Source organism: Microcaecilia unicolor, chromosome 8, assembly GCF_901765095.1.
Source record: "Microcaecilia unicolor chromosome 8, aMicUni1.1, whole genome shotgun sequence".
In the NCBI taxonomy this organism is placed as follows: domain Eukaryota; kingdom Metazoa; phylum Chordata; class Amphibia; order Gymnophiona; family Siphonopidae; genus Microcaecilia; species Microcaecilia unicolor.
The window spans coordinates 207,833,757-207,855,205 of record NC_044038.1 but is presented as its reverse complement, the minus strand read 5'-3'; the positions used below and the strand labels follow the sequence as shown (position 1 = coordinate 207,855,205).

General features: G+C 43.5%; 1 protein-coding gene across 1 annotated transcript in view; it reads right to left on the bottom strand.

Annotated features, from left to right (window-relative positions):
- Positions 1 to 6,986: 6,986 nt before the first annotated feature.
- APCDD1L (APC down-regulated 1 like) overlaps positions 6,987 to 21,449 on the bottom strand; it is a 52,752-nt gene continuing 38,289 nt past the window's right edge. Inside the window, exons 2-4 of the mRNA XM_030212163.1 lie at positions 19,897 to 20,071; positions 16,642 to 17,170; positions 6,987 to 8,349 (exon numbers count right to left, since the gene is read on the bottom strand). Of these exons, the coding sequence (XP_030068023.1) occupies positions 7,582 to 8,349; positions 16,642 to 17,170; positions 19,897 to 20,071 (1,472 nt within the window). The 3' untranslated portion in view covers positions 6,987 to 7,581. The remainder of the gene's footprint in view (positions 8,350 to 16,641; positions 17,171 to 19,896; positions 20,072 to 21,449) is intronic.

Sequence of the window (21,449 nt, the reverse complement as noted above, 5' to 3'; positions counted from 1 at the left end):
TACTTTGGTTACATTGTCATATTCTGTGCCTATTCTGTGCCTAGTGTTTAAAGAGAAATTTTGTTAGTGGAATTTAATTCAGCCTAATTTCCAAAGGAATAGATGCATTTGCTTTGCTGTCTTTGTTCAATGGAAATCAGTTTAGGAAAGTGTCACTGTAATGCAAAATTAAATTAAAAAAAGAAAGAGGGGGGCCAACTCTGTGTACAAAGCATTACTGACCACACATTAGTTTGAAATCACACAGGAAAGGATGGTGCCGGGGCCTAAATTGTGTGTTTAAAGAAAAATGTTTGTATATAGCCCATTGAAACTCATCCCACTAGGTAAAATGTGTTTTGTACTGCTGCTCTAGGCTTTTACTGATTAGCTTAAGTGTGTCTGGTGCAATTTTGGTTTCCTTTGTAATTCAGGTTGTTTTGATATCTTATCCCTGAATTTCAGGTTTCCATTACTGGGAAGGGGGAGGAATGCTATATCTTCTTGCCAGATAGAAATTTAAGAGATGTGCTTTCTGAGGAGCAAGCCAAAATATGTATAAGCTCTGCAATTTAGGGCCCTGTTTACTAAACCACGCTAGAGACACGCTAGCATTTTTAGCACGCACTAAACGCTAGAAAGGCTCATAGGAATATATGGCATCTCTAGCGTTTAGCGCACGCTAAAAATGCTAGCGCATCTTAGTAAACAGGGACCTTAAATTGTTGCTTTTTCAAATCATTATCCCAAGAGAAGTGTCGGAGCCAGTGGTGAATCGAAGAAAATTAAAAAAAAATTTTTTTTTGTGGCATCATATGGTGTCGGAATCAAAAAAGGACTCTTCATTTAGTGCCTTTCACTGTTCGTATTCTATTACCATATCAAAATTTAAGAAAATGGTGAAAAAGCCCCTGTTCAGGCTTATACTTGGTATTATTTTGTCTTTTTATGTTTGGTTCTATATAATTTTTTTGTTTTATTATTCTTCACCTAGTTAATAGTGGGTTATAAATGTAATAAATATACTACAGAAGATAGCTAAGAATACCGAAACTTCAGTGTGATCGCAAATGAGGTGCAGACTGTGATGGCAGAGAGGATCATAGTTCAACTAAAATTGAAATGGAAGTGATTTCCTTTCCAGTGCACTTCTCTATATTCAAAAATTGGAGGACAATTTTCTATTTGGAATACATTGATACTACTGCTGAACTGACTGAAAGGACTTCAGGGATATGAATGAATTGCAGAAGCAATCGGAGAATTTTGTGAATACAAGTGAATGGGAAGGTGGTGATCTAGTTGTTTTTGGAAAGTTCAAGATAAACACAGCATAGTACTTCCTCAATTCAGCAGCAAGAAAATATACCTGAGATTAATGCAAATTCTGAAGAAATCAAGGTACAGGCAACTGTAATGTGAGAAAAGAAAATTGATTTACGGAGCTAAAAGTTAACAAACACTTAAGCTAAGGTTGGAGTAACTAAAATATGAAAGTAAGGTTCATATCGTTCTGTCCAACAAGCATGAAAATTGGTGAAATATAGTTAAAATATTTGAGGATTCTGAAGTTCTACCAGGGCTGTATTGATTTAAGAAAACAAAATGGGGACTTGTGTGCAGAAGAAAAGTAGAGAGTACTGGTGCACAAGTTTCATGTACAGGAATCCTGGCTAACCAACTACATGTGTTTTTTTGATTAGCAACTCTTTGAAACACAAGATTAGTTACAAATGGGCTAGCTGCAAAATGTCAGTGCAGGAACGATTTTAAGAATTACTAAAAGTTTGGTTCAAATGACGTGTATAGTCTTGAGAGCTTCAGGTGTGCAGACATTTGTTGGAGAATGAAGAATAAGATTATTATTTTTTTTTTTTAAACCATTAAAAACCAGATAGTCTCTGCATCAGTGGAGTGTGAAAATTTTTCCCTAGATTTTATTTGAAATAGATGTATTGAGTGTTTCATAATTAACTCTGTATGGAAATCTTAGATATATGCTAATTTATGTAAACCAAGTTTTTGTTCAGAAGCTGTGCATTTAATAGAAAACCTGGGGAGGAGGATATATAAATAGATTCTGTAGTGTATTTTTTAATGATAGATCAATGATGATGTGCCACAATGTAAAAGTAACAGTGGGTGGGGGGGGGGGGGAATCAATTATGGGGGCTCGGTATTTTACAGGCACAAGAAAAGGAGAATTCTGGAGAGTGATTACAACAAAACACGTTGGAAAAACTGCTGTTCATGATGTGTGCGCTGTGTAATGATATAACTACTAGTATAGCTGTGCCAAGGATTGAGAATAATGGCCATGTATATTAAAAAAAAACAGTCCTGACTGCCTTATGGACAAAGCATAAAGGCTTTCAAAACTTTTCTGGGAAATGCAGTGACAACTTGGAGTAGCACCATTTTGTGCAGTTATGAAACTTTAACTATGATGTATGGGGTTCATTTGAGAAGTTGGAAGCGAGTACTTTTAAAATGCATGATGTAGGAAAGATAATCAATATGTTATGAATTATATTATAGGGATAAAAACATGCATTGCTCTTAAGATGCGATAAGTTTCTTTAGAGGTACAGAACAGAATATGAATAGTTAAAGCCAATAATTAAAAACCATTCTCAGCATGTTGCAGTATTTTTTGAGAGGGTTGCTATCTTTGATACGTCTGCAATAAATGTTTGTGCTGGAGACTGTTCTGCAATCAATTTAGAGATGGAAGTATGGTCAAATGATTTGTGTATATAGTATGCTGTTAACATGAATTAATTAGTAGAGGGTCAGGCCTAGCTCAGTGGCAGCTGCTTATTAAGTTCAATTCCTAGAGTACCGTCCTGCACTTCAGCCAGCTCAGTGCAGGGGATGCTACAGCTGCAGTACTGGGGGGGGGGGGGGGGGGGGAGCTGGAGGAAGGAAGGAAGGAAGGAAGTCCGCTTGTCCTACAAGATCAAACACCTTCTGCCTAGCCAGTGCTGGCAATTACTGGGTTTCAGGAGGAGCCTTGGTGCAGTTACTGGCAAAGGCTTATTGCAATGACTGGCCTAGTTGGGAGAAGATACAAAATAGGATAGAATGCTCTGGATAATTGTAAATGTAGGCTGGAAACTCTGGAGGCAGAGGAGGAAACAGCATGGTCCAAAAAAAAAAAAAGGAATGAAATGAAAGGTTGAATGTTCTACAAAGGAGGGGGAGAAATGCAGTTATCAAAACCTCAGACTTCTGACTCAAGATGTGGACAGTTTTCATTACCATCTTAGGTACAGAGTTAACTCCTAGCTTTTGTTAACTTTATTTCCAAAAAATCTCTTTCTGTTTAAAAAAAGCTTGCTTAAATATAAAAGTAATTCAGCACTGTGCCTGACAGTGGTTTTCTTAGTTTGGTATCAAAATGTAAAAAATATTGATCAGTCAGAAAGCTGAATACTGAATCTATTGGCCCCAATGGAACTACTATGGGGGGGGGGGGGGTTGTTAAATGTCATGCATTGTACAATGCTAAAGAATGAATATAATGTAAAGCGAAATTCAGAGAAGGAGATGGTATAATTAAAGTATTGGACTGGATCACTGCTTGCTGTTTAGAATTTTTGTTGGTATATGCCAAGGTGAATAGGAGCTTAGATGCCTTCCTGACCCACTAGACTCCCTGCATCTAATGGCCTGTGCTGATTCAAAACCAGTAAAAATTATATCTTGCTTTAATCTCCTATTTTGATTGATCTGCTGTGAGCTGCTTCATCCTCTTTTAAAGGAGGATGATGCATTAAATATAGAATTAAAAGGCCAAGCATGCTATAAGGACTGGGTTGAGCTGTTCCTGTTTTCCAAACAATGAAAGCACAATAATGTGTGTGCTTAACTTTTTATACCAGACCAGTGGCAAAGGAGCAACAGAAGACAGTTGAATTACTATAGTACTCGCATGAAAAATAAAAACAGTGATGCTACTGGTGGAGACCGATGAGTCAATGGTGACACCTAGTGGTCATATGTAGGCTCCATGAGTGCATAGCGAATGTGTATGTGTCAGCTTTGATGATTGAATTTTTTTCCTGTCATTAATGGAATTCCATTCTTATCTAATTCTATTTATTTTAAAATTATACACAGCTGTGACCTTTTTGAAGAAAGGGCAGTATTTATCAAGTCCTGCTGAACTATCAATGCAACGAGTGAACTAAAGTGCATTGGGAGAGTATATAAAATGGGGGAGGGGGAGGACTCCCTGGATGTGCCAAGTCCTACCTGTTCTGGTTGAGCTGGAAGTGCAAAGAAGCCGGATCAACTTACCACATTAATGAAATGTGTTCCTGTAGCAAACTGCCGTGGAGGCTACACTGTTCAGTCTGTGATAACATGGTAGATTTTCTTCTTGGAAACAATTTTAATACAGCTGTGTTAAGTCTGTTACAACAGCATAGTTTTAATTAAATGCCATTTTGGTTGTATTAGAAAATGTCTCCTGAACTTAATTGATTTTGTACTATTTTGGATTTCAAGGTTACTGTATAGCTCTTACGGGAAGAAGAAGGTATAAAAATTGTCTAAAAGAGAATGCTGGCTAGACAGACTGCTTGTTATTTATCTTCTATTCTCTCTTTCTCTCTGTAAGTTTGTCTTTAGTAGGACCCAGGCAAGGTTTCAAAAAAGGATGTGATCTGAAATACCCATCTGTACACATGAATAATGGGAAGATTATGGCTGTATGTTATAGTCTGCAGAGACTTGAGCTCTCTAACTCTTGTTGGCTGCAGCCTCCAGTGGTCCAGCTAGTGGTGAAAGTAGATTGGATGCATGTTCACATACCAACCTAGAAATAGCTGTCGTCAGCACACATGCAGAGAACTTATGGGCATTTAGCCAATGATTTTTTTTTTTTGTAGATTTAGGGGAAGTCTTCTAAATATTTAATTTCACTGGTTTAAACTAGGGTTGGGCTGTCATTTTGCAGTGACATAGCAAATGTCAACAACATATCCCATGTAATAAAAATGAGCACAAAACATCAGCACATGAAAAAAATGTGTACTATTCATAAAAAGAGTACACTGCATTTGTAGCTCCCTTGTGCATGCATGAATTAGTGTGCAGCTGTGCTCACTAGCAGGAACAGATGTTCACCGTTTCTGAAATGGTGCACAACATTTATAAAGAGAGCCCATTCACCATCATTGCCTCCAAAATGCAATGAAACATTTTTGAGCTGCCCATCCCTAGTTTAAGCCTGAATACTAAACCACACACTTTCATGTAGTTTCCACACCCAGTTACTAGCACTGCAGCACCCACCTTGTATCACAGGAAAGGTTCAGAACCATAGCTCTCCCAATGCGCAGAGCTAATGGCATTAGAATTATATGCATGCTATGAGACAAAGTAAGGGGGAGGAATGTGCTTGGTGCATGTCCACATGCATTTCACAGAAAGTGCTACTCTTGTGCACATGCCCAGGCAAACCTGGAAGTGATGCACACATTGGTGCTGTTCTGCACCATTAATTATAAGCTTTTCAAAAAAAGATTTCCCCCACTTGAAAGGCTTTTATTTAAGTGCTGAAAACAGGGTCTAATGTGTGCGTTCACTTTTGGTTTTGCTCAAACTCGCATACCATTTGTTTCTTAGAAGGTTTTATTGACAGGAGATGGTGGGTGTGTACTTAGCCTATTAGCTGGCCTGAATCTGCCATATTAAGTCATCTAAAACAAATCCTTATTACAAATAAGGACTGGTGTGCAATAGACCAGTAGTTTGTGTTGAGTGTATCAAGATAACAAGAATAAATATACTGGGTCAGACCAATGCTCTGCTCTCTCGTTTTTTTTTGTTTTGTTTTTTAGATATGGTGACCAGAATTTTTCAATTAAACCTCCTTGGTTTCTCTCTATGAGGGTTTAGGAGCTTACACAGCCTTCCTTCTGTTTCCAAAAGGAAATCAAAACTGGCAGTTTAAGTGCAAAATCCAGTGCCATTTCCAGCTGGTGCTAAGTTTTCAGCATTAAAGGCACTGGGAGAAAATACCAAATGGCCCCATTAGCATCGGTAGTGGTTTGACTACCGGTGTGCCCATATTTGGCATGTATGTTTCCTGCACTAGTGGCTTCTGAACACCAGTGCACATTTAACTCCAGCGCTAATTGCCTTTTACCTCAGTGTTAGGTTCTGAGCATCAGTACCTGAGAAAGCAGTAACTTTATCTCTGCTCCCTGCAAATAAATTGGGAAGCACTCTATGGTTGGGACTCAACTCAGTGCTTGGGACCAATCTGGGGAGTCAGCTTTTGAGGATACCCACAAGGAATATGTAGGAGATATATGTGCATGCACTGCTTCTATGCAAACTTCTCATGCATGTTCAATGTGGGTAGTCTGAAAACAAAACTAAAAGAGGCATATTTTCAAAGTACTTAGCCTTCCAAAGTTCCATAGAAACTTTGAAAATGAGCTTGACTGTTCAAGGACTGGGTTGAAAACCTGTGCTCTGTGGGTGGGTGAAGGGTTTCACACTGCAGTATATCAGGCAACAGCAGTTGCTTGTTTACCTACAGACCTAAAGGATCACTTCTAGCAATCCTTGTGGAAGGAGCCTCAGCTTTTTTTTTTTTCTCTTGTTCTTATTTCCTATGGTTTCTCAATAAAACAAGAAAAAGTTGTGTACTAATTCAGCTCTGACCCAGAAATGTTTAAAGTCCAGTCTCTGAAGTTATTCCTTCTGAAGCAGGCACCCTTCCCTTATCATGATATTTAGTACAAGAGAAAGATGAGGCTTGATTTTGAAGCCATCTAGCTTAAGAAAAGGCTCACACCCCATAGGAGCCAACTTTTCAAAACAATTGGGGTGCTAAACCCAATGGAAATTTCCTGGATAGAATCAGTTTACTCAGTATTGTGGGTACAGGGTTGGTACTAATCTTAATCACTGAGATGACCTTCAATAGAAGTATAGATAGTACTATACCCATAGTAAAGATTGCGTTTAGCAAGATAATTTTACTATGCTTGCTGTGCAGTACAGTAATTATGCTTTTCTTGGTCTAAAGTAATACAAAACTGTTTTTCAGCAGGAGTTAATAAATCTGGACCCAAACTATTGAGTCTGGTTTTGAGAGTAATAAAAATTACACCATCGTGCGTGTCATAAATATTTGTGAATGTCCTGAATACCAGAATGGGTTGGAAGCCTCCAGGGCCAGCTCTGTGAGCACTAGCTTAGCCTAAATTAAACTGAAGGCTCATGGCCAGACTCCCATCAGCTGCTCCTAGGTTTCACCCAGGTAATCTGCATTTGCTTGAAGCACTGCATGTGACATGGCATAAAAATGCATTTGATACAGATATCTTAAATATCGGACATCTCTGTGTACATTTCTTCCCTTTACCCCTCATCATTTTTTAAAGTTTGGTAAAGAAATATATATATACATAGTACATACTGGACCTATGTCTAGGGGGGGAGCTCCCTGACCCTACATGCTCTTCCTTTGTGGGAATTAACAAGGCCCACAGGCCTGACTGCTGTTTCTTTTCTCCTGGGATGCATTCTAATGCAGGGTCTTCAATTTTGTTCCCCACCTGCACAGACAGGCTGATCAGCTCAGTTCCACTTTAAAACATAGAATCCTGTAAGCAAGAACAGCAGGGCTAAAGGAGATGACGTTAAGGCTGTGCTTCTGCTGTTACCAGTCATCGCCAGATAGTTCTGGTTTACAGGTGTGGAGAAGACCCTAGAGGCCCCCACACATTGAATAAGAGGGGCCTGGTAGGAAGTGGGGCGCTTGGCAGGAGTATCAGGGCTGGAGCCATCTGTAGGTCTTTCACCAATAAACAGGAGGAGGTGATCCTTGATACCTTGTTCAATTTTAAAAAGCTCATATTCAGTATGGGGGAGCTGAATGCCTAATGCGATACATCCATTTGTTTGGGTGATGTCCTGCTCTGTCCCAATAACCCAAAAGCCATTCTTGCCGCAGGTACCCGGATCTGAAGAGTTTAGCATTAGTACTGTTGCCTTGTCCATTGCTGTGACCTTAGCCTTTGTCACCTTGAACTCCAATTCTGTGCCACCTTTCACTTTGGAGGATGGGATCCCCTTGGTGTAGTGGCCAGATGCATAGATAGTGAAGGTTGGCTGGTTGCAGAGGGGGTCAGAGTAGTGGTGGTAATACCCCTCCCATGTCTGATTGTTTCCATTAAATGTGAAATATCTTGTGAGGAAGAGCACCGCTGGGCGTACTTCACAGTGGATGCTTGCCCACTTGCCACTTAGATGCAGAGGTAGCTCTGGTACCAGGGGCAAAATAGGTGGGTGATGTTCATCTGCCTGGTATATGAGCCCACAAGCCGGACAGGGATGGAGATGGTGCTGTCAAGATAGAACATTAGATACATTTAAGACAGAAAAGGGAATACTGTGTTATCCTGCTTGGGGGGAGGGGAAGCTTTAACATTAATTTCTTAATTCTATTTACTTCTTAATTTTTATTAGACTCCCAAAAGTTTTATCGTCTCAACTACTTTCTTAGCTTTCATGTGTAAAGTTTGATGCAGCTAAAAACACAAGGCTTTAAAAATAATTTTATAACTACAGTTTTACTAGGCACCCCTCCACTGCCATGAGAAAATTATGCAGAACCCCTCGGTCTACCCATCCAGGATGGGTGATGAAAGGAACTGAGGTAGGCTGTGCCTGCTGGACCTAAAAAGGTGAAGTTTGTGTATCAACACGAATCACAGATTATGGATTTTTACTAAGCGCACAATGTAGAATGCTGAATATTTATAGATTAAATATTTAACATCCATTATGTTAAAGGTTTTGCTTTTAAACTACTGCAGAGAATTTTGTGTAGAAAAGCAGTTTACAAACCAGGGAAGCCAGAGTTCAAATCCTACTTCTCCCAGTGGCACTCCTTGAGATTCGGGAAGGTCATTTCACCCTCAGGTGCAATTTAGATTGGGGGCTGATTTGGCCAGGGCAAAAACTTGTATACCTCAGGGGCGTAGCCACGGGTGGGCCTGGATGGGCCCAGGCCCACCCACTTTTGCTACAGGCCCGCCCTGCTCGCAACAGCCCTCTGCACTGACCTGAAGCGCGTTCTCCCTCCAATCCCGCAGCGGCGATCATAGCCAGCCTTCTACCACGTCCAGTAGGAAGTTGCAGAGTAGGCGGGACGCGCCTGAGAAGAAGCTCTGACGACATGCGCTGGACATGGTAGAAGGCTGGCTATGATCGCCGGTGCTGGATTGGAGGGAGAACGTGCTTCAGGTCAGTGCAGGGGGCTGTCGCGGGCAGACACAAAATGTGGTGGTGGCGGCGGGGGGCAGCTGGCGGGGGGGGTGGATGGTGTAGAGGAAAGAGGTCTGTGCCCACCCACTCCACCTCCAGGCCCACCCAAAAATTAATCACTGGCTACGCTACTGGTATACCTAAATGGAGCTTGCCCTGGAATCAAGACTAGAATCTCTTTACACATTATTCTGTTCCATGATTTCTTCTAACATACCTGTTTTTTAATATGTGAAATGTTAAATGCTTCTCTTAAGCAAACAAAAAAAAAAAAGGTGCCCCTGAAGACACAATGCAGAGCAACAAAGAAATCACAGAGGTTCTCTAGCATTGGGATAGATGCTATGTGAATGCTGGCACTGGTGGGGGGAAAAAGCTAGAACTGATTGCTTTACATGTGTAATTTGCAGATTGCATGTGGTAAGGTGTCATGGCCCTTAATCCCCTTACCTAAATCCTCCTATTTTTCGTTCTGTCTCCTGCTGGTCTTGACTAGACTGTAAACGCCATGGTGCAGGTACTGTGCATTGTGTCTGCCCAGTGTTCTGTGCACAAGTGACATGTTACATAATTATTAATTTGTTTTTTTCCTGGTGATATGCATGGTCACTATTGCATCTAATGTAGACTAGGAGCTGGCACAAAGGATTGTAGCCAGTACACTTGTAAAAAGGGGGGAAAATATTCAAGTTGCAAACTTTATGCTTTCTTTAGTTACATTATATTTCTTATATTCTGCATCAACTGTACTAGTTCTATGTGGATTTCCTAGGTGTTACAATCTCAACTTCCTATACAATAATTTTCACCACCAACGTTCTAATGTGTCTGCCTGTGGCTGTGGCTCCTTCGGAGTTGCTGAGCTAGGCTCCGTAGCCAGGCTGACGTCACTCATAGCTGATTCCCAGGCAGGGAGAGGAGTAGGGAAGCACGCGGAGCAAGTAGCAGGGAGCGGCGGATCAATGACCCTACTCTTCCCCTGCCCCCCCTCCAGCCACCCATGTCCAACGACCCTGCTCTCTCACCTGCCCCTCCATCCACCCAGGTTGTGTAACCAGTTCTTTGGGGCAGGCAGGAAAGACCCCCGGTCCTGCATGCCCGCTGCTGGCACTCCCCCGATGCCAGATCGCTGTTCAAAATGGCCAACGATACAGGGCGGCCTCCAAGACCAGCAGAAGTCTCGCGAGTCCACCATTGGAAGTCTCAATGGCCATTTTGAACAGCGATCCGGCAGTGGGCGAGCGTCAGCACCAGCATTGGGCAGGCAGGACCAGGGATCTTTCCTGCCTGCCCTGAAGAATTGGTTACACAACCTGGGTGGATGAAGGAGGGGCAGGTGAGAGAGCAGGGTCGTTGGGCATGGGTGGCTGGAGGTGGGGGGGGTATGGTGAGAGTAGGGTCACTGGACATGGGTGGCTGGAGGGGGGAGCAGGGGAGAGGAGGGTCATTATTTGATGCGCACTTGCTCCACATGTTTCCCTACTCCTACCCCTGCCTGGGAATCAACTGCGAGTGACGTCAGCCTGGGTGGCTGGAGGGGGGGCAGGGGAGAGTAGGGTCGCTGGCCATGGGTGGCTGCAGGGGGCCAGGGAGAGAGGAGGGTCGCAGGACATGGGTGGCTGGAGGGGGGGCAGGGGAGAGGAGGGTCATTGTTTGATGCGCCGCTCCCTGCCACTTGCTCTGCGTGTTTCCCTACTCCTCCCCCTGCCTGGGAATCAGGTGTGAGTGACATCAGCCTGGGTGGCTGGGGGGGGGCCTGGGAGAGTAGGGTCGCTGGCCATGGGTGGCTGCAGGGGGCCAGGGGGAGAGGAGGGTCACAGGACAGGTGGGGCAGGGGAGAGGAGGGTCATTGTTTGATGCGCCGCTCCCTGCTACTTGCTCTGCGTGTTTCCCTACTCCTCCCCCTGCCTGGGAATCAGCTGTGAGTGATGTCAGCCTGGGTGGCTGGAGGGGGGGGCAGGGGAGAGGAGGGTTGCTGGACATGGGTGGCTGCAGGGGGCAGGGTCGCCGGACATGGGTGGCTGGAGGGAGGGGGTGAGGGGGGTCCTGAGACCAGCGAGGTGGAGGTGGAAGGGGGGCTTCAAACCATAAAGGGAGGTGGCACACACTCATTCTCTGTCTCTCACATACACTCTCTCTGACTCACACTCTCCATCTCTCTCAAACATACACTCTGAGGAAAACCTTGCTAGCGCCAGTTTCATTTCTGACAGAAACGGGCCTTTTTTACTAGTTATACAATAAAAGCTCAATAACACAATCCAAGATGGCTGCCACACCAAAATGGAGTGCTTAGACTTTTTTTTTGTTACTTTTGTACCCCATGCTTTCCCACTCATGGCAGGCTCAATGTGGCTTACATATACAGGTACTTATTTGTACTTGGGGCAATGGAGGGTTAAGTGACTTGCCCAGAGTCACAAGGAGCTGCCTGTGCCTGAAGTGGGAATTGAACTCAGTTCCCCAGGACCAGAGTCCACCACCCTAACCATTGGGCCACTCCTCTTCTTTCTCTTCTCAACCTTATTACATTTCACCTAGAACTCTGCCAAAGAGGAAAGGTAGCTCTATGAAGCCCTCTTCTACCCCTACACCGAGACAGATGCCCATTCAGGGCTTCATCAGTATCTCTCACTCCTTGGGCTTTCCTGCTGAGGAGAGCATTTCAGAGCTATGCTCCTTGGGTGGTGATGTTTTGCTGAGCCTGGATTCACCTATCTGCCACTTATCCTCTCCCGTCTCCGCATTGGGAGGGGCTCAGCTACGTATAGTGCTATGTTCACTCCAGTCTGTTACTCCCTCTGCTCTGTCAGTGCTGGGGGAGAGGGAAATGGAAATGGGACTTGATATACCGCCTTTCTGAGGTTTTTGCAACTACATTCAAAGCGGTTTACATATATTCAGGTACTTATTTCGTACCAGGGGCAATGGAGGGTTGTGACTTACCCAGAGTTGTAAGGAACTGCAGTGGGAATCAAACTCTGTTCCCCAGGATCAAATTCCACTACTAACCACTAGGCTACTCCTCCACTGCTCCTGGCCTTGGTTTTCCAGCCTTGGAGCATCTTGGAATATTGGAGGAAAGAACAGAGAGGTTTCCAGCTCTGCCTTTGGTACTGTCGTTAGTAAAAGCTGCAGAAATCACCATGAAAGATATTTAGTTGATAGTGGCATCTCTACACAAGATTTGCTTATTTGAATAAATGTTCCTCTCGGGCTAAACCTTAGGTTGAGGATGGTCTTTCTTAAGCGTTGCTACTAAGATGGAAGGCTTAGAAGAAGAGGTGAAAAAACTTTAATTTCTCCCATTTGCTTTTATTGTAGATAAGACCTTGATACGTAGGAAGATGAAGAGATGGGAAAATGCTACCAGGCATTTTAAATATTCAGATTCTGAATTTGCTTCATGTACTTTTTAATTCCTCTAAGGATCTATTGTATAGATCTCTTAAGGAGGTATTGCACTTTCTGACTCAACCTTACCACCTTTGAACCAATATTTACTATTTGCAGGGGAAACCTTCTGCAGAAACTTCTTTGGTTGTAACCACTCTATTGGAGTCTTCTGGGGAATTGGTTACTAAAACGACGTTTATTGGTGTCTAATGTTTTTGCTCAAGATAAAAGACTCTAGCACCATTACTTTTGTGTCCTGGATTCTGAAACTCTTGGAGGAAGAATCCCTATTTATGCTGATGTTTGTAGGAAAATTCAAGAGTGCATGAGACAATTTCTAGCCATGCAGCAAGGAACATCCTCCTCACGTGCAGGGTGTTTTTGTTTTTGTTTCTTGGCTATCACTGCTTTGGTAATTATTGTTCTTGGATTCTCTGTGTGATCTAAATTCCAAAATTTTTTTAATGATGTGGTGGTGTTTGTTAAGTTATTGGAAGTCTCTTTTCAAGATGATGTCTTGTAATTATATTGTAAAATTTAATAACAAGAAATGAAATTAAAAAGCTTAAACATCTTAACTGATTCATAATTAAGAATTAGATAAAAAAAATTTAACAAGCTTCTAAAAAACACCTTGTTTTCTAAGGCAGGCTAGTGTTTTTAGCGCATGCTAAATGCTAGAGATAACCATAGATTCCTATGGGTGTGTCTAGCATTTAGTGCATGCTAATTTTTAGCGTGCATTAAATATGCTAGCATGCTTATAGCGCAGCTTAGTAAACAGGGTCCTTAGTTCTCTACTCTCACATGGCAATGATTTCCAAGGCTTAAGTACCTGGAACAAAAAAGTTAAGATGAATAATGTTTTAAATCTACCTTGTTTAGGATGGGGAAAACCTAGAATTATTTGATTAGGAAGAGAATAAATTACCCTGATTATGGAGGTACCAATATTAGATTATGCATATAAGAAGAAGGCTCTTTTACATTTGTACTTTAAACAATGTATTTTATCCTCTGGATGTTTTGTCTCCTGGTGCCTTTGTAGTGCCAGGATTTTGGAAGCAGTAGGCTAAAACTATGACTGACCCAGGCTGCTTCAGTTGATAAAAGAGGTGTGAATCCTTCAAGAGAATCCCTTGACAAAATGGTCATTCCCCCCCCCCCCCCCCCCCCGCTTTTTTTCCCCCCTCCTATTTAAGGACAGATTTGCAGCCTGCCTTGTAAAGGCAGTGATGTTGCTTGCCTGCCCATTTGAACAGCCCTGCTGTCTGGCCCTAGAATGACAGTCAAACCAAGGGCTAGATGCACTAAAGTCCTTGGAAGAGCCGTTCCCTTACCGATTTCATAGCAAATCGGTAGGGAACGGCCATGCATCAAGGAAATGGAATGCAAATGAACTGCTCGTTGTAGCTCACTTGCATTCTCTAAATGCTCGGAGAAGCATTTAGTGCATGCCACGGTTTACTACTTGCTCGTTAATGGCTTGTTAAGTTTAGTGCGTCTGGCCACAAATGTCAGTGCATATGTAGTCTGCCTAGCAAGTTACTTAGAGTTGTTAACTGCCGCTCCTTTCAGAAGAATTTAAAGCTTGAATGTAGACTCCATGGGCCAGAAAGGTCTCTCGTGCCTAGTACATGCTTTGTTAATCCTTTTGAGCAGTGGTGTGCTGGAGCCGGCTCGCACCGGCTCGCAAGAGCCGCTTGTTAAATTTTGACAGCTCTTGTGAGCCGGTTGTTGTTCGGGGCGAGCCGGCTCCATTGCACGAGGTAAGCATGGCAGGAGGGCGCCATGCTTACCTCCCCTCCCGCTCCCATCCATGTCTAGCGATGTCCTTCGCCCCCACCCTCCCCTGCCGCTCCCATCTGTCACTTTCAATTACCTTCCTCGAAGCGCCGCCTTATTTAAAGCCCTGCTGCCCGTCTCCAGCTGCCTTCCCTGCCTGCTTCTGAGGCGTTCACGCCCTTAGTCCCGCCTTCTGACATCATTCTGATGTCATTTCCTTTTTCCGCGGTGGGACTAAGGGCGCGAACGCCTCAGAAGCAGGCAGGGAAGGCAGCTGGAGACGGACAGCAGGGCCTTAAATAATGCAGGGCTTCGAGGGAGTTAATTGAAACTGACGGCAGGGGAGGGTGGGGGCGAAGGACATCGCTAGACATGGATGGGAGTGAGAGAGGAGGGAGAAGAATTGCTGGGCATGGATGGGCAGAGGGGGCAGGGGAGAGAACTGCTGGACATGGATGGGCAGAGGGGGCAGGGGAGAGAAGTGCTGGGCATGGATGGCCAGAGGAGGGCAGGGGAGAGAATTGCTCGGCATGGATGGGCAGAGGGAAGCAGGGGAGAGAATTGCTGGGCATGGATGGGCAGAGGGGGCAGGGGAGAGAATTGCTGGGCATGGATGGGTAGAGGAGCGCAGGGGAGAGAAGAGAGTTTCAGGACATGGCTGGAGGGGAGGGCAAGAGAAATTCTGGACATAGGTGGAGGGGAGGGAAGGGAAGGGAGAGAGAAGAAATGCTAGACATGGAGGGAAGATAGAGGAAGGAGATTAGATGAGGGAAAAGGAAGTGAGGAGAGAAACTGCACATGGATGGAGAAAATAGGCAGAAGCTGGATCCACTATACAGTCAAGTCTGCGGAGGACCAGAAATGAAGAAGAAAGGAGGAAAGAAAAGAAATAAATGGAAAGGAAGCCCTGGAAACAGAGTCAAGGGAACAGATAGAGAGCAGCAGAATCAGATACTGGGCCAGCATCATCAGAGAAACAAAGTCACCAGACAACAAAGGTAGAAAAAAAGAATTTTATTTTCATTATAGTGTTTGGAATATGTCCACATTGAGAATCAGGTGCTGAACGTTAAAAGTTTATATTTATTTACTTATTTATGGCATTTTATCCCATATTAAACATGAATTAGATTGGAACCTGGGATCATTTAATTTTTTTTCCTGGAGAGAGTAATGCATTGCCCCACCCCCCCCCACCCCCTCCCGGCTATAGCCAGCTCTGCAATTTTGGGGGGGGCGCAGAGGTGGTTGGGGGGGGCGCAGTGATGGATGGGGGGCGCCGAGGTGGACCGGGGAAAGAGCCTGTTGTTAAAAATTTACCAGCACACCACTGCTTTTGAGTAACATTACCAGATGGTTCGCTGTTCATGGGGTTTTCTGCAGTACAGCTATGGACCTGTAGTTCCAATTCTGTAAGACACGTGCACTACAGAGCCCCTGTTGCAGTGGGGGTAAAATAGAAGTGACCCCATCTGGTACCATATGTACCCATTTTAGCATCTTCCCCCTCCTTTTCCAGGGGGATTAAGGAATGGAGTTTGAGTCGGGAGCCAGATTTCTGGAAACATATCAACATGTTGGAAGACAGGAAAGTAACTTAAAGGGGGCGTGGAAGCAAGGACCATCCATCTGCTGCCCTTAGGAGTGATAAATACACAATGGATGTAAGTTCAAAAATAGGAAGGACTTGTAGGAACTGACCTGAACTGGTCAATTAAAGGGATTGTGTATCACTAGTTTGCTGCTTCACAATTAAGAGTACTGACCGTTTCATGCTACTCTATGCTTATTTAAATGGTTCCACCCACCCATGTGTAATAAAGGGGTTACTTCCTTCTGTTGGTGCAGAAGATTTCATCAATATTTTATGTGTAAGTTTGAGTAATCTGATCTGTGTTTAAGGACAGGTCTCCTTTTCCTATTTGTTTTGCTAGTGGCCATAACACTGCTTACTAGTACACACATTGTTGCTGCAGGTCTGTATCCTGAAATGCCTTTTCTACTCCAGCAGTTTCAGCTGCTAGAGTTGCCACTGCTGGCAAATTCTGATGCTAACACAGATTCGGGAACAGCAATGTTCTCTACTGGTGCAATTATACAAAAAGATATAGTTACCATTTTGAATTGCAGATGAGTTTTCAGCTACTTTCCTAGGTCTTGCTATATGTTGCCCCCGCTAGTACTTACCATGGCACTCTGCAGGGGGCGCTGGTATCCTGTGGGTCGATAATGCATTCGCTCCCTCTTCTCTGTATGAATGTCACCCAGAAAAAGCTCCTCTGACACTGTGCTTTCCTGCTGCAGGTACTTCCTCTCCAGCCGCACTAAGCTGAGTTCATGCATGGTAAAATCCAGGGCAGCTGTGCAGTCCCGCCCAGCCTTGGCGCTTAATACCTCATGCAATGTACCCGGGATCCAGGACCGGGTTGGCAGCATGAATCCAGGACAGCTCTGGTTCATCTGAGTTGCAATTTCTCTCATGGTTCTCTCATTGTGGAACACAATGCCTACTTTTTGAAGGTGGTGCTCTGCTTCTGTAGCCCCTCTTGTGATCCAGGATGCCTGTCGGAGGCGGAGCCTCCCTTTAATCACTAGGGAGTAGGAGGGGTCACGGCAATATGGGTCTGTGTAGTAGAACTGATGGGCTTTGAACAAGCGGTTGGGGTAGAAAGTGTAGAATCTGGTGAGGAACTCGGGCCCTGGGCGCACTTCACACCTGCAACAGAGGGACATGAAAGCAAAGATGTGTTCATATTGGGCAGATTGTTCATCCTATATAATAAAACGCACCTCCAACATTCTGAAGCTGACTGCATGGCTGAGGCATTCCTGCTCTCTGTATCCATCTCCTGAATTGACATCACGTACTTCCGGGTTCGTCACAAGCAGAAGTGACCAACCACACGAGGTTTCTCAGCTTCAGAATGTTGGAGGTGCATTCTATTAAATAGGATTGGTCAGTTCCTTGAAGCACAGCCAGAGCTCAGCGTCCTGCACAGTGATGCTCAGACACCAGAGAGAGAGGGGGGGGGGGGCTGACACCAGAGGGGGGGAGGTATCTCTGTCACACACACTCTCTCACAGTCAATGTCTTTCTCTCACTCACTCACACACACACACTATGTCTCACACTGTATCACATTCACTCTCTATGTGTCACACAGTCACTCACACACTCTCTTGTTCTCATACACTCACTCTCGCAAATACTGTATCTGTGTGAAACTCTCTCTCTCACAGTGTCTCACATATGCACTTGCACACACTCTCATTCTCACACACACACTCTCTCTCTCTCACAGACACACTCGCACACAGACTCACTCTCTCACACACACTCACACATTCACTCTCTCACACAGTCACTCTCACATACACTCTCTCAAACATACATACTGCGAGGAAAACCTTGCTAGCTCCTGTTTCATTTGTGTCAGAAACGGGCCTTTTTTACTAGTTGTATGATAAAACAAGATTAAAATGAAGTAATTGCCTAAAGATCAAAGTGGCTCGTTCTCCATTGTTATGTGTTCCTGTTCATTTTATCCTTAATGAACATGTTAAGGTTTTAAGGTCTGTATGTACCCTGCACTGTCTGAGGCATGTTGTAAAGATAATGTAGCAGCAGACATATATGCAAATGAAATCTATGGCTTTTATCATAGACCCATTAGAAACAGATTTGGTATAATGGAACAATCCTGTTGCTTCTCAAGTTCTTTTGCAAACATGTCACCAAATAAGTTTGCAGGCATCAAACAGCTGCTGCATGCCTGGCTGAGCCAGCTCCGTTTCTATTTTCTTAAGCTCCTTTCCGGAAGCGTTTATGTTGATCGAATAAGATTAAAGCTAGAATGTTTGATGGAGGATGGTTGGCCTCCACTAGGGGGGCATAGTGGGGTGGGGGGGAGTGAGTGGAATGAGTTTATTTCTTTCCTGTCCACGTTTGGTTTATTTATAAGTGACTGTTAAAAATGATTTTCTGTTTGTTTTTATACTTTCCTAGTTCCTTTTTGTTATATCCCCCCCCCCCCCCTCTTTACCATCATTGCACCCATTAAGATTTTTCTGCAGGCATCCACAGAGAGGTCAGATGTGCAAATTCTTGTAAAAGTGAAGTGTTCACCAAGTGTTGTTGAACAGTAATTTATACCACTTTGGGGGATGCTGCAGCTGTTAAATCTGAACCAGGCCAGATAGTGCACTGAACTGAGGATGCTTTGCCCTGCAGCCTGGGCAGGCCCAGTGCAAGGATAATAAGCATTCTAGGGGGATCTTCATTCTTACTGCCCCCTGTTACATACCTACCTCCTGGCAGCAGATTAAAGTACAGTGTCCATAATATACAAATTCTAGAGTCACTTCGGTAACAGCAGCACAAACTCTCCACTCCCTGTTACTTTGGAGATTACACAAAACCCAACCAAAAATACATTCCAAATCTCTATGGCAAATTTGCCGTGCCAAAGCAGCACTAGTAACAAAAAAAAAACTTATATCAAATCCTAGAATGTTAATGCAACCCCTATTAATAAAAGAGAACAAACCAGACTGCCAAAGATCCCTACAGGAAATCTAAAGTGTAGTAAAACATCTCAGTTCAGTCACAGATGCAAAGGCAAACCCTTAGCAACCAGGGTTGCTAACTGCCTCTAGATTTGCACAAGAGGTTCATCCAGTCCTGAAGACATAAATGTATGTCCCCTCTGCAGCCTGCCACCCCTCCCCCAAATTCCACCCATTTAAAAATTTGTCTTCTTTATTGCTCCCCATCCCCTGGCAACTCTATCCACAGCACCTCTCTTGTCCCCTTTTGGGCGACAGGTGGACAGTACTTATTTGCAGGACAGTTCCATCTGCTGCAGGGGACCAGTCTGAAGACGTGAGCCATGAGATCCCATAATCTCACAGCACATACAGCAAGATTGGATCCACATGGCAGAAAATGTTTGACATGCTAGTAAGCACCTTTCCGCCTGTTGGCCTTGGGGAATGGCCGAAACAAGTGCTAGCTATACAGCCGTCAGGTAAGAGGGAGGGAGAGAAAGTTAAGGTGCCGGCCCTTTTGCCACTCCCAGAATATTGGTGCTCTAGGCAACCACCTAGTTTCCTAATGGATGCACTAGCCCTGATTGGGATTCTCTCAAGGCCTCTCCCTGTAAAATAGTTCAGGCTTCTGGGTAATGAACTTTAGAAAATGTAGTTCTGTAGCTAAACTTTATGGGAACAATAATACACTTCAAGTCATAGAAGAGAGAAATTAACATTCAATTTAAATCCAGTTCTGCACAGGAAATTTTTCTGGAGAAAAATAAAATGAATATAAGCATTTTGAAAATACAGGTAAAGAGACAGCATCGGTCATGGAAAACATAAAAATCAATGAAGATAACAATGCACAAGTTAGGTCTTGGGGATTACAGTTTGAGCTCAAATTCTCACCCTGTGGATACCCAGTGGCCTTCCAGTCTGGGTGGTAGCACAGCTGTGATCCTGGTTTCATCCTGTAGGTGGCGCAGCTGGTACTGGCACACTGGCTCCCAGTGCAGCTTCCCAATGGTGTGTGACTGAGTTTGGGGTACAGGAGCATCCCATGGCTTATTTCCAGATACAAAAACTAAAATCCAGAAAAACAGTTTTAGAGTTCTTGTACTTCTGAATGCAGCAGAACAGAATTTCTTACATGTAGTGGCTATTGGGTCAGTGTATTTCTCTAGGTTTTTTGTTTTATTTAATGCTTATCTTCTGTCCTGAAAACACATTTCAGATTTGCTTCAATACACACATTCTTCTCCCTCATGTCTTTTGATTCTCATGTCATCCATATGCATAAATTTAATCCTTTCTCAAACCATAACTTCTGCTAATGGAAAAAAAAATGTTTTACACTATGGCAGTTGACTCAACCAATGAAGCATTTTCCAAAGCAGTGAGAACAGTATTCTGCACATTCATTATTAGTTGAAATTCTCCCGTGTTCCAACATGGGTGCACAAAATGTAGAGAAGTTAAATAGCTCTGACTCCAAGTCAGGTGCTGTCCATCACCATCAGCAGGTGATGAATGTGCAAGATACCGTTTAATAGTTACATCATTTGATATACCACTCTCCTCACTTACTGTTCATACTGCTTTTGAAAATGCTTCATTGATTGAGTCACCTTCCATTGCGTAAATCATTAATTTTTTTCTCATTAGCAGAAGTTATGCATAATTTCATCCTTTCCCAAACTATACGGAGGGCATGAGAGTCAAATCAAAAGACATGAGGGAGCAGAATCAGTGGTGGTGGAAGACAGCACCTGGCTTGGAGTCAGCGCTGTTTAACTTCTGTACATTTTGTACACCTATGTGTGAAACATGGGGGAATCCCAAATAATCATCAGTGATATTGGACTACCGTTAAGCAACTGAAAAAACCTATACAATTCTAAACATAATAAATCCCCATTTGCATAGAACACCTAGGGCCCCTCTTACTAAGCTGAGGTAAAAGGGACCCTGTGCTAGCAGCAGCAACAGCACGAGTTTTTACCACACGGTTAAAAAGGTGGAAAAAAGAAATGGTAATGCGGTAATTTTGCACTTTCTGTGCAGCCAATTTGGGGGGAGCATTTATCACCCCATTGAGGTGGTGTTAAGGTCTCCCGCGCTAACCCAGTGGTAACCAGACATAGGACCGCCAAGAGGGGGAGGGGGCAGGGGGCAAAATTCCACGCAAGAATTGCTAGATGGCTTTGTAAAAGAAGCCCTCAGGAATTTATCCAAACCTTTTTAAACCCTGCTAAGCTAACTGCTTTTACCTAATTCTCCAGCAATATATTTTCTCCTTTCATTTTATACATATATTATGTTTGATTGCAAATCATTTCATCGCTTCCGTGAAAAGCAGTAAAACATAAAAATAAATGCCATGGTTTACATGTAGTCTAGCCTCTTAAAGCATCAGAAATAACCAAATTCAGATTACTTACAACTCTCCTGCATTTTATTTA